Below are 12,677 nucleotides of genomic sequence, written 5' to 3'. Positions count from 1 at the left end.
CTGTTTTCCACCGATGTAACATGCAAGGTTAGTGGTGCTATGTGCCCTGTGACTTAATTAGTGTACCTAACAACCAAAAGAACACAGAATTAAGGTTTTTTTTATAACATTTTATTTCTCTCACACTTCCTTTGGTTTTGTAGCATCAAGTGTGACCGCGTTCATGTTGATTTGTTTTGGGCATTTTAATGGCTTATTTTAAGGCCATTAACTTTTCAATTATCGTAAGATTATGTGAGTGCTGGCTTTTCAGTGGTGTATTTACATGGTAACACTGTCCTATTGTGGTAAATGTCAAATTGTGCTCCCCTTTTAACCCTGCTGTTCAGATTAACCCCGGTATTTGGGTTTGATAAGAATAGATTTTCTGCATAAAATACACAAATGCAAATACCCACGGACCTGCAGACACTTCCTGAGACACAGACTCACAAACATGCAGTCCTCACATGGACATGAAATTTAATAGATATAGCCGGTAAAGATTACGTATGTGGTGAAAAGTCATTGTGCGCCTTATTATTGACAAGCCGCCAGTATCTAGGTGGAAAGTGATGTTATAAGTGGATTGTTAAAATATGAATGAACACACTTTTATTACATTCGTTTCCACTTGTGGTAATCATGGCATTAGGAACCAGTTTAGGGAGAGTGATTTGAGTAACGAAAATAACCTCATTATCTGTCTGAATGAGCAATGCATTGCAACTTATTGACTTGGCCCATAGTCTACTTCTGATGGGCCTGGGAATTTAATCGATGCTGTCCTGTAAATCAACGTTTTAACTCTTGTGTACAGTTTTTGGATACAGCATAGTGTTGGTTCTCAAACTCACATTTTCTTTCTCTTTCTGTGCAGGTTTATTGTTGGAATTGAAAACTTTGGGGGAAGGGGTGGGTATAGGGGGCGTGGGTTTCAATAAAACAGCCAACATTTGGTTATGCACATTTTTCAGGATGAGGTTAGGCCAGTGACTCTCATGATTGGGGAGTGTAGGGATCATTTTCAGGGCCTGATTAACTTTTTCACTTATGAGGAAGATTGGAGCTTTTGAATTCATATTTCCCACCTGAGTTTTTCAGATTTATTCCACTTTTCTAATTACAGTCTAATTACCAAGTAAAATCCACACCAAATGAGCATGAGCTCACAGCATAATACACCTAACTAATTAAATTGTCCAAATTAAACAAAGGAAATTTTAATTGTGACGAATGCATTCGTTCATAATATGAATTATTTCAAAGTGAGCGCAGCACTTTTCTTTTGCACCATTTAAGATCTGGCTCTATGAACTGGGGTGAGGGCAGTGGCTCAAGTCGTCTAGCAGTCGGAAGATTGCCAGTTCGATCCCCAGCTCCTCCTGGTAGCATGCTGAAGTGTCCTTGAGCAAGACACTTAACCCCTAACTGCTCCCAATCGCTTTGGACAAAAGCGTCAAATTACGTAATGTAATGCAACTATGCAGAAGTTGCTCTGTAGGATATTGGCCAACATGACTTTGGCTTACATGATAATGCCACGTGTAGAGGCAAACAGGAAGGGTCATTTGTCCATGCATGTGAGTGTACTTCATGTTCTTCAACACAACACAACACAACACAACACAATACAACACAAATACCATCAAAGTGCACTTCATGTACTTCATGTACTTGTGTACGTCATGTACTTTGGCACAACACAACAACACAAATACCATCCGAGCGGATGGTATTTCTTGTGATTTGTTGTGTCATTTTCAATCCCGGCTGCCTCAAAAGGGCCTAATCAAATTCCAGCCCCTGCTGACATCTGTCATATTCTCTTCCATTCTTCTCCCACTCTTACTCTGAGTGCCTTATTTGTCAAACCCCGAAAGGGTGGCGAAGGCATTAACTTATCAAATGAGGTTTTCTTTTTTAGTGACAGAGATGTATGATTTATTCACATGCCACTTTATTGCACATATCTGGATATCCATAATAGCCTTTTCCTCTTATTTCTATTTTGTTTTGCTGTTCAGTATATTATCCTTTTACTCTTATTTCATTCTATTTATTATGTTTTAGGAATCAGTTAGTTCAGTTAGTTTAGTTAGTTGGTTAATAATTTAGCTATTTTGTCAGTTAGTATTTATTGGAATCTCCGGGTGCGTTGTAATGATATTTCACTGAATACAGGTAGTCCTCACTTAACGACCTACCTGTTTAAAGACCGTTTGGACTTACGACCAGCTCTCCGACCACGCTGCACAATACGATACCGCGGCGTGCGCGGTGTCTCAGCGTCAAGTATCTTATCGCGCATCACCCTTTATATACTATATATACTATATACACTATATATACTTTTTACACTATATACACTATGTAGACTATATACACTATATACACTACATACACCTTATACACTTTATACACTGTATCCACTATATACACTGTATACATCTCATCTCATCACTGTTCTCAGTCTCATTCCCGCAGTCTGTCAGTATTCACTACACTAGCGTTCTCAATGGCCACGCCCCCTTAAATTAACACAGGTCCCCGCTTATCGGCCAATTCACTGAATGACCTGGTCCTAGGAATGGAACTTGGTCGTTAAGTGAGGAGTAACTGTATATGTATGCTTGTATATATCAGTATGTGATAAATAAATATCTTGAATCTTGAATCTTGAATCTTCTTTACATCTCTGTCTGTCAGTGCACAACATATCTCTGTAACAGAATCTATTTGCTTTGTTTTGTTCCTTCCCCGCTCTTCTCGCCATGCAGTCTCTGTACCCAAGACAACTCTCCGTTGACCTTCCAGACCTGCGTGATGCCCAAGGACTGCGAGACAGATGATTGGTCCTCATGGAGCCCTTGCTCCAAGACCTGCCGCGCCGCCGACCTGTCGCCCGGCTACCGGATTCGGGCCCGGGCGATGACACAGATCCCCGTTGGCGGCGGGATGAAATGTCCTGCTTTTGCAGAAAAAGAAGCCTGCAACATCATCGGAGATTTACTACCAAACTGCCCTAGGTGTTGTAATTAAACAAGCACTTTGTGGCAGAGTGGGCTTGCGGTCTTCGGTTTTCACTTGAATTAATGTAAATTACAGCCTAGATCACCCTACCCTCACCTAGCCCTACCCTCTCCGAACCCTAACACGTACCCTAACCCTCCCGTCCTTAAAATGACATTAAAATGTTGTTTACATAATTTAGTACTTCTCACTATGCTTAAATGAAAAATAATAATAATAATAATAATAATAGATAAAACAACATAAGATCAAATTGTTTCTCAAGTACGAGTACTATTCACAGTTGCATGGTTTTTCAAATATTCTACTTCAGTAAAATGAGGGTTACAGACATTTCTGATGAGGAGATCTAACACAACTAAAATCAAATGTAACAATACCTTCCCTGTCCAAACCTAACTGAATGAAACTAGCTATGCATAACTAATTACTAGTTACACATACCCACTTACATAACCAACCTCTGAATAATAGTAGCTTAGTAGCCTTGTTCATACAGTGACATGTGTGTGGTGAGATGAGCTTGGTGGATACAAACAATAATTTGTTCTCTATCTGGTACTTTATTTACTGCATATTATGCAGTAAATAAAGTAGCAGATAGAGAATTATTTTCCATGCCGTTAGATTTGATTTTTTTTATTAATTTGCCAAAGCTACGTGGCAAGCCTCAGAGCAAGGCATTTACATGATTCGAGAAAAAGTCATTACGGAGATTAAGAGTTTGATAGATTACCGAAGGCTGTTGTTCTATTAAACTGCACTGATATTACTGCGTTCTGCTTGGTAACATTTTCCAGTGTCCTCGCCAAGGTTTCCTGAGATACAAAATTTAAGGGCGTGGGGTGCTAATTTGAATTCATTTTTATACCTTTTTACATTTTTTTTATATAACCATATGCTTGAATAAGTCCTTGAATGCCTTGAAATAGCCCCTTTTGTGCTGAAGTGCTTGAAAAGTATGGCTTTCAAGCACTTGCTTCAAGCACTTGCGTGATAAAACCTGATCAGTGAAAAACCTGTGATATTCCACCTCATTTTGTTTTTTAAATCGTAAGGTAAATTGAATTCAGCATGGTTGGAAAAAGACACCTATAATAGTAGATCGCAATGAGATGGATAATACATCTACTAATATAAATAATATACAATCAGACTAAGATTATAATATATTTTAATTAATAGAGTTCACATTGAAAAGTGATTTTATTTGTTTTGCATGAAGTCCTTAAAAATCAAATGTGTGTGTGTGTGTGTGTGTGTGTGTGTGTGTGTGTGTGTGTGTGTGTGTGTGTGTGTGTGTGTGTGTGTGTGTGTGTGGGTGTGGGTGCGCGCGCACATGTGTGTGTGTGTGTGTGTATTCTATCCAGGTATGTTTGGAGGACCACAGACTGGGGGGAGTGTCGAATCGCCCCCTTGTTGAGCCACCAGGACCGACGGTTGGGTAACGTCAGTATTCTATGCGGAGGTGGAATCCAGACCAGGGAGGCCTATTGCGTCCAGGTCCCGGACCACTCCATTCCACATCACAGGAAGGAGGGTAAAGACTTGCATGGTTCCTCAATCTTCTGAAAACGCAGCCCTGTCCATAGGTAGTACCTTCTGGAAGTTGAAGCCTGTTTTGGTTGTAACTGCAGGTTCTTGCAGGAACATTTCACTGCAACATAACTGCATTCTGGAATGGATTTACAAGCACAGAATTGGATCTTAACTCACCAGAAGTTCACTGGGCCAGCAAACAACTTAGAGATTTTTATGACCTTTGGTGTCCAGATTTGCAATTGCTACTGAAGCATATAGGATCTAGCGGATGCAGAAAGTACTGCAGACGGAAAATCAAATCTTGGTGAGCATTAAGCCACAAAAACTGCCAATGGCTTTATGAGTTGAACTGGTGTTTTTACTTTCTTTTTTTCTTTTCTTTTGTTTTTGTTCTAAAGTTCTGGTGTCAGTCGCACAGGAAACACTGTGAAGATACATAGATGCATGGTGAGCCAGATGTTGTTTGGACTTGGAAAACACATGTAACTGGCATTTGTAAGCGGATGTCTGGTTGTCTACCTTAGGCTGCTGGGTGTTTCAAATGTACATCAACTGTGGGGAATGTAGTCATGGCTGCAGAGACAGAATTTTTTTTTTTAATCAGTTGTGACTTGACATGTTTTTTTTTTGCGTTGCATCCCATGGAACGGAAACATTCCCAACCAACTTTCAGCAAAGAAAATGCAGAGGTCTAAGAGAAGGACAGCTATGTCATCTTCTTTTTATTCTTCATCTTTCAATACAGAAAGTGAAAACAGGATCTCTCATGACAAAAGTAAATAATATCACTTTAATGCCATTGTTACTATAATGCACCGTTTAGTGACTTACATTTTTGATAGGGGACAGGGCTAGAAAATTTGCAATGCAAACTAGGTAAACGCTTCAGCCAGTTTCACTTGTGGTTTCCCCATTTCATTTGTCTCCAAAAATTGAGGTATAGTTGTTTATAGACAATCCAGCATTAACCCCATGGCAACAAATGATAAACAAAGTAAATTCTCACCAATGTTATCGATCAGCTTGCATAAATAACAAAAGTGAAAGTGAAAGGTTTTTCGCTAATACAGTTTTTTCCACCAAAATGAGTGGGTATACACGTGTTTTTTAAACGTGGGTAAACACACTAAAATAGGCAATTTTCGCCATTCCCATTTCCAGGAGAAATGTGGTTCTTTTCTTTTTTTTTTCTGGTGTGTCACGTTTGACGACGCGAACATGCCGGAAAAGTGCCGTGTCATTTTTCCAGTGTGATTGGGAAAACAAGAACATAAAACTTTAAGACCTAAAATAACTAAAAAACAGCTCATCACCCAGCAAGACTTGGTTCCATTCGTTCCTACAAAAGAGCCGTTCAAAAGAATCGTATCGTTAACATATCTACACTGGATCACCGAAGGGCGGTGGAGAACAGAGACGCTCCACTGGTTTGTAGACCGGCTTGGGGCGTTGCTGGAGTGGCTCGGAGTCCGGTGGGGAGCGTGGGGGTTTTCCATGGAGCGATCCCCACACTTAAACCATTTCATGGTCTCACATGCAGGAAAAGGGATTCTAAATCGGATATGAAATGACGTAATGAGACATGGATATTCTTGTCTATTAATGTGCCAACGTCCGGAACTTCATCACGTGTCGCATTGCGCAGGTAAAGCGGCCAAAATGACCATGCCGACCCGGGTGTCCTCTTTCCATCAGAGCCAATCGGAGCTAATAAAAACACGTCTATTGCAGGGTCACATTTACACATTTGACCCAGGACTGAAACCCACAAGTAACCTTTCCCGCTAATGACAAATGCGGGTTGTTAGCGGGTGTTACCGGGTTTTTGGCGCAGTGGAAAGGGGTATTAAACAGCATCGGAAGAACTGTTTTAAAACATCCCCGCAACTTTCCTTAACCTTCAGGGGTAAAATCAGTGATTTGTAAAGAAAGTACAACAGTGACTTGGGAATCAAAGTATTGGCATTCAATGTTGGTCCCCTGCAGACTATATAGTGGACATCCATCTCTCTGCACTGTGAAACAACATTCAGACAGAGCCCTCTCTATTCTTCAGAGCTGACCTGAGGCTCACCGGTATAATACATACCACATTAGTTCCTCTATTTGTTTTGTTGACCAATGTGAGTATGAATAATTAAAGCTGAAGCCGTGGCAACATATAGTGTACATGTTTAACAAGGGGAAAAATGCATGAGCAGAACCATTGTCACCCTGTGTGCCATCGCTGATGGAATGGCATAAGAATTGCAAGTGGATATTAGGGATTCGATTCTTCCATCCACAAGTTTGCGAAACACTTTGGATTACAGTTAAGAATCGGGTTTGAAGTGGAGTCATATATACTGTAAAATTACTATCCTTAATATTATAATGCAAAATACTGTATACTGTACTGTAAAAAAGATATACTGTAAAAGACCTGGAATTTAAGTGTTGTAGCTAAGACCTCCCAAGGCCCACTCTTTTGGTGGGCCTGGCCTGAGGCCAGACAGAAACTTAATTGAGTGTGTGTTGAGACTTTGATGTTGCAAGCCCACTGGACAGAATCCTCAAGGCCAAGGCTGAAATGAATACTACAATTGCATGGAAAGTATTCTAACGTACAAAGGGTTTGGTTTAAATTCAGTCAAACAATTCTTTTGGCTGTTTCTTGTCACCGGTTTGCTTGTAAGGTTGATTAAAAAAAAAACAACAACAAAAGAAAAGTTTGTTTTGGACTGCATAGGTCTTTTAATTACATTGGGCCTGCGTTACCCAAGACTGAATCGAGTCCAAGTCAACACGTCGTCAGATCTGAGATAACTCTGTACGAGATAACTTAACTTAACCTTTGTCTTTGTCTTTGTCTTTGTCACATGTGGGTCTGGTCAAACTGCGTCATCGGTTTCAACACCTCCCTCATACCACCTCCTCCGTTTGCTTTCTCCCTGACTTCGAAATAATTGCTTGGACAAAAGACGGTCTCTGTGACGCACGGTTGTTTTTATTTTCGGTTCAATAAGGGAACGGAGTGGCAGGGAGACACACAGCGGAGCGCAGATCACGGGTGCGCACCATCCCGATCACGAAAATCCTCTAACTCGATGCCCACTCGCGCTTAAAAAATAAATAAATAAATAAACCGCCGCTCAAAAAAAGGGCACCATGGACATCAAGAGGGAAAGGGGCAGCCCCCCTGCACGTGCCTGCCCAAGTGACCTGGAGGCAGAATGTGGAGTCAGAACTGTGGATCTAATCCATTTAGGGATTAACTAATACAATTCTAAAATCAATCTGAACTTTAGTGGCTTCCAATGCAAGTGCACCAGAACAGGGGCGATGTGTTCTCTGTTATTTGTACCAGTTAAAAGTCAAGCAGCTGCATTTTGAACCATTAGTAGTCGAGACGGGTGGTGTGGGCCAATCCCACGTACAGGGAATTACATTAGTCCAGCTGAGAGGTGATAAAACATGGATAACTTTTTCTAGGTCTTTATGAGACAAAAACGGTTTCAATTTAGCATTGGTTCTAATCTGATAAAAGCTGCCCTTCACAACACTCCTGACTTGTTTGTTAAAATTCACGTATCAAAGAAGACACCGAGATTTTTAACTGCATTCTGCAAATTTTCAGACAGGGGACCAAGCGCATTGTTTAGGCTCGTGAGGAAGTTGGGAGGGCCAAATATAATTACTTCAGCTTTGTTTTCATTTAGTTGGAGGAAGTTCCTCACCAAAGTTCAAAACTAATATAAAAACATGTTAATCTCCTTAATTAAAAAGCCTGGATAGATTTTAATTGGCTAAATCACTTGGGAAAAGCCGCCTTCCTTATAAAGTGACACCATCCCCACCCCTCCATAGACATAATTGCCGTCTATTTCATGTTGATACTTTATTAATTCCCAACCAAGTGATTTAACCCCATATGCCAGAATGCGTCCAGCATGATTCGCTTTCATAGCTGAGATGTTGCTCTCTTAATTTAATATCTTCCACGAAGTGTCAGTGGGACCAGCCTTTAATTTATCACATTTTTGAACAGGAGCCTTTTTGTGTGTGTGTGTGTGTGTGTGTGTGTGTGTGTGTGTGTGTGTGTGTGTGTGTGTGTGTGTGTGTGTGTGTGTCTGGTGGGGGAGGGGCGGGTGTCTAGACGTTACAGCTAAAGGTTACAGTGCCCCTTCCACAGACCTTGCTGCTACAGCGAGCACTCAGTCTACGGCTCCCCCGGCGCAGCAATCGGCCCCCTGTTACCGGTGTACTGTAGGTACCAGATGCGCTCGGCCTGGCAGGTTGGCTTGCACGCCCCAGTCAGAGGGTGAAACAAACCCTGTGGCGGAATGAAGGTACGGGCTGGCACACGCTGGCTGAGGTGCGGGTGCCTGTCTTGCCTGTTTTGTATGAGAATTATTACCGGACATTTTGACCTGCAAGATTAGAATTTATTGGGTTTTTTTTATGTGGTGTATTTTTTTGATAAATTTTACCATGCAAAAAAACAGTAATTAACCGAGCATAAAATCAAGGAAGTGATGTTTTGTACCCGAACACAGAAGTTACATAGAGAAAAGGTGTTCGGGGATGTGGTGGGAACGAAAGAGGTGCCGTTCTCCATATTACAAGTCAGTGTACCATCAAAATGATTTTGACTTGATGACGTACTGTAGAGCAGTCATACTCAGCATGCCCACCCCAACACTATATAAATACCAGGTCGGACCATCGGTAACGGAGCATCAGTGCTGAAATGAGCTAAGATGCCTGGAGTTTGGGATTAAACGCTACGTGGAATAAACACCTGGAGTGAGAGGTGTTTTGACGGAGACGGTGAACTCATGTGGCGATCCGTGGGTGCCTCCAGGTCCCCCCCCGGGTGTTTATGCCGCGGTGTCACACAGCGAGACACACAGCAGGGTTCACCGCTCCACTTTCCGACCCTCCGGCACACACGGGCAGGAACATAAATCTACGCCTATGTCCCGGACCAAAAAAACAAAAACAAAACATTCCGTTGGTTTGACTGTGTGGGGTTTGGTTATAGCTGCATTAGCTGCATGCTAGCAGGCCGCGGAGCCGCGAACCTGGCCTGCAGAGGAGCCAGCAGCCAGACAGCTTTGAGGTGAGCAACTAGAGACACAGGACTGGGTTCAGCAGAACATTTACACATGGAAGTTACTCCAATGTAAATGTTTATATATTATTACACGGTTTTGTGATTGGGCGTGGTTTCAGCACCTTCAGTGGACACACCCAGCATCTTAGAACAGAGGGAACCTGCTATTTTTTCTCAATTTTGAAACCTAATTTTATATACTTGGCATGTTTTTAATCATTAAATTTGGTTGGGTGGTTAACACACATTTTTCTGTAGTTTGACAAACACTATTTTATTTTCCCTTACAGTTACTGTAGTTTGAGATAAATATATATACTCCCCCCAAATATAAAAACAAGAAACACTCTTCCCTGGGCAAACGATAATGTCAAAAGATTTATGAAGGAGCGTGACAATGCTTTAAAAATAGACACAAAAGGAAAGACGTCCCATGAAAGGCATAAATTTGCAATGCTAAAATACAAGGTAATAAGAGAACTGAGAAAAGCAAAGATGGACTTCTTCATCACAACCATTGAAAATTCTCACAGTAACTCAGAAGCTTTAGGGAGTCAAATTAAATAATTAACCATTCAAAACAAGGTTAATTATTTAATTGTTTTGAATGGTTAATTATTTAATTTGACAATGATATGATGATGATATTTTGATTTGATTATCATAACAAAGTCAATTGAATTAAAGGTTAATGACAGAGTCTGGCTGATGTGGTACATCAGGCCCTCAATCAATATTTTGTTGAGTCGGTGGCTACCATAGGCCAACGTTTTACAGTTCAACAAGCTTTTGCATGTACTGTCAATACTAGTGAGCCAGCACTAGTACTGAGACCAGTGTCTGAGACTGAGGTTGCAAAAGTAGTCACATCTCTAAATTTTTCAAGGGTGAAGGACGTCTATGGTATGGACACGCTCATGCTGAAAACGATTAATTTTGCAATAGTTAACCCACTGTGGGGGTCTGTTCTGGCGCAGAGCCAGGGAATGAGGAAGAGGAGGCAGGCGGAGGCGAAACAGCGCAGAGCCATTGTAGTGGGGCGTGGTCCGAACAGAGGGTGAAGGCCTTACCCAGGAGGTAAAAGCAGAGGGTGGTGACCGCCCACTTTATCGCTAGAAATTCCTTCTCAATGGTGCTGTACCTTGTCTCCCGCTCTACAAGCTTGCAGGTGAGGTACAGCATGGCAGGTCCACACCCTCGACCTTCTGGGACAGAACGGCTCCAAGCTCCCTGTAAGAAAGGAAGAGCAAATTATGGGTATGCAGTAAAGGGTCCCCACAGAGGGCTGCCTTTAAACTGACAAATGCCTGCTGGCATGGCTCTGACTGCTGGACTGGATCTGGGGCACCTTTTCGAGAAAGGTCGGTCAAGGGGCTGGACAGTGGCGCAAATTCCGACACAAACCTTCTATAGTATATCTGGCCAGCCCCAAAAACTGCTTTACCTCCCTCTTAGTCTTGGGTCTCGACATGTTCGCGACTGCGGCGGTCTTATACACCTGCAGTCGGAGCATCCCTCCCCCCAAGTGGTACCCCAGATACTGTACCGCCTTCCGCCGAACCACGCACTTCTTTGGGTTGGCAGTGAGCCCCGTGTGCCTCAGGGATGCTAGCACTGCGTCCACATGCTGCAGATGCTGCCCCCACGTATCGCTATGAATAATCACATAATCTAAGTATGCAGCGGCAAATGCTGTATGCGGACGCAGGACGCGGCCCATGAGTCTCTGAAAGGTCGCGGGGGCACCAAACAACCTGAATGGAAGCATTCAGTACTGGTAAAGGCCTTGCGGAGTGGAGAAGGCTGATTTTTTCTTGGACTGCTGGGACAAGGGAATCTGCAAGTAGTCCTTGGTTTAATCCAGCGTCATGAAAAATAGGAGCCGTGCCTTACCGGTCAAAAAGCTCATCGACATGGGGCATCAGGTAGGCATCAAACTTTGACATTGCGTTCACCTTCTGGTAATCTATGCAGAACCACACAGACCCATCAGGCTATAATGAGCCGCCTGGAAGACTAAATCCCGACGGCTTTTAGGGATTAACAATTGGGTAACCTCTTCTCCTGACTGAGCGTCATGGTTTACTCTCTAATCTATCCCTAATCAACGCAAATATGGGTGAGTGAGCGCAGCCTCCGGACGCACCAACACACCATTGATTTTATCTACCCGCGCAAAAGCCCCACAAAGCATATCGTCCCACAATTGTTCCAGAGGAAAATCCTCCATGGGATGGACTGGGGGTTCAGGGGAAGTTCCCACCTGGGGCTCCTTCTCCCCCACTCTGGTGACCTCCGCTGCAGCGACCTCCGTGTCGCCGTGCGCCACGCAACACTCGCATATACCCCACAGAGTGTGAGCGCATCCCCCCTGCTTCTTTCATTAAGACATCGAAACCCGGCCAATTTATACCCAAAATCAGGGGGTGCGACAGGCGGGAACTTACTGCAGCCTTTACCATATGTGGGTGGAACGGGGTAGGAGGTGATCTCTCGCTGGTGGCTGTCCCTCCTCTGGCGGGAGAAGGGGTGGGAGGTGGGCCCCTCCTGTGGCTTTTTGGATTGTGAAGGCCACCAGGTCCATGGCGCTGGTACTGGCCGGTCCCACTTGGAGGTAGGCTGGTCGGTGGCAACGCATCCAGCTAGCGGTACGGCCGGATTGTCGATTAACTGTTCGGTGGCCACCGCTTCGACTGCCATTGCTGGGCCACATCCAGGAGCTGCTGGTTGTGCAGGAATGGCCGGCCTGCGGTGTCATAGGGGAGGGACCAGAGGCACATGCGGTGGCCCTCAGGCGTTCTCCCGACCCATCCCATCACTGCCCTCCGGATAACAGCGTAGCTCGTCCGCTGCTCTGGCGGCAGGGCATGCGCCACCAGCTGGGCTTCTCCCGAGAGGAAGGGAACGAGACGCCATGCCTACTCGCGGTCCATCCAGCCAGCCATCTTGGCCATTAGTTCAGAGTTGGCCTCGGGATCATCCTCCCCCTGTCATCTTCTGTAGCGTGGGGACGGGGGGGCCCAGCGGT

At 43.6% G+C, this 12,677-nt stretch overlaps 1 protein-coding gene across 1 annotated transcript in view; it reads left to right on the top strand.

Moving 5' to 3' along the window:
* thsd7ba (thrombospondin, type I, domain containing 7Ba) overlaps window positions 1-12,677 on the top strand; it is a gene marked incomplete at both ends in the record, with an annotated part of 194,351 nt that overhangs the window by 46,084 nt on the left and 135,590 nt on the right. Inside the window, 2 exons of the mRNA XM_080019515.1 lie at window positions 2,760-3,008; window positions 4,383-4,552. Of these exons, the coding sequence (XP_079875641.1) occupies window positions 2,760-3,008; window positions 4,383-4,552 (419 nt within the window). The remainder of the gene's footprint in view (window positions 1-2,759; window positions 3,009-4,382; window positions 4,553-12,677) is intronic.

The sequence above is a fragment of the Zeus faber genome, assembly GCF_960531495.2.
Source record: "Zeus faber genome assembly, chromosome: 18".
NCBI classification, from domain to species: Eukaryota; Metazoa; Chordata; class Actinopteri; order Zeiformes; family Zeidae; genus Zeus; species Zeus faber.
The sequence above is the reverse complement of the archived record's forward strand: the minus strand, read 5'-3'. Positions and strand labels throughout refer to the sequence as shown.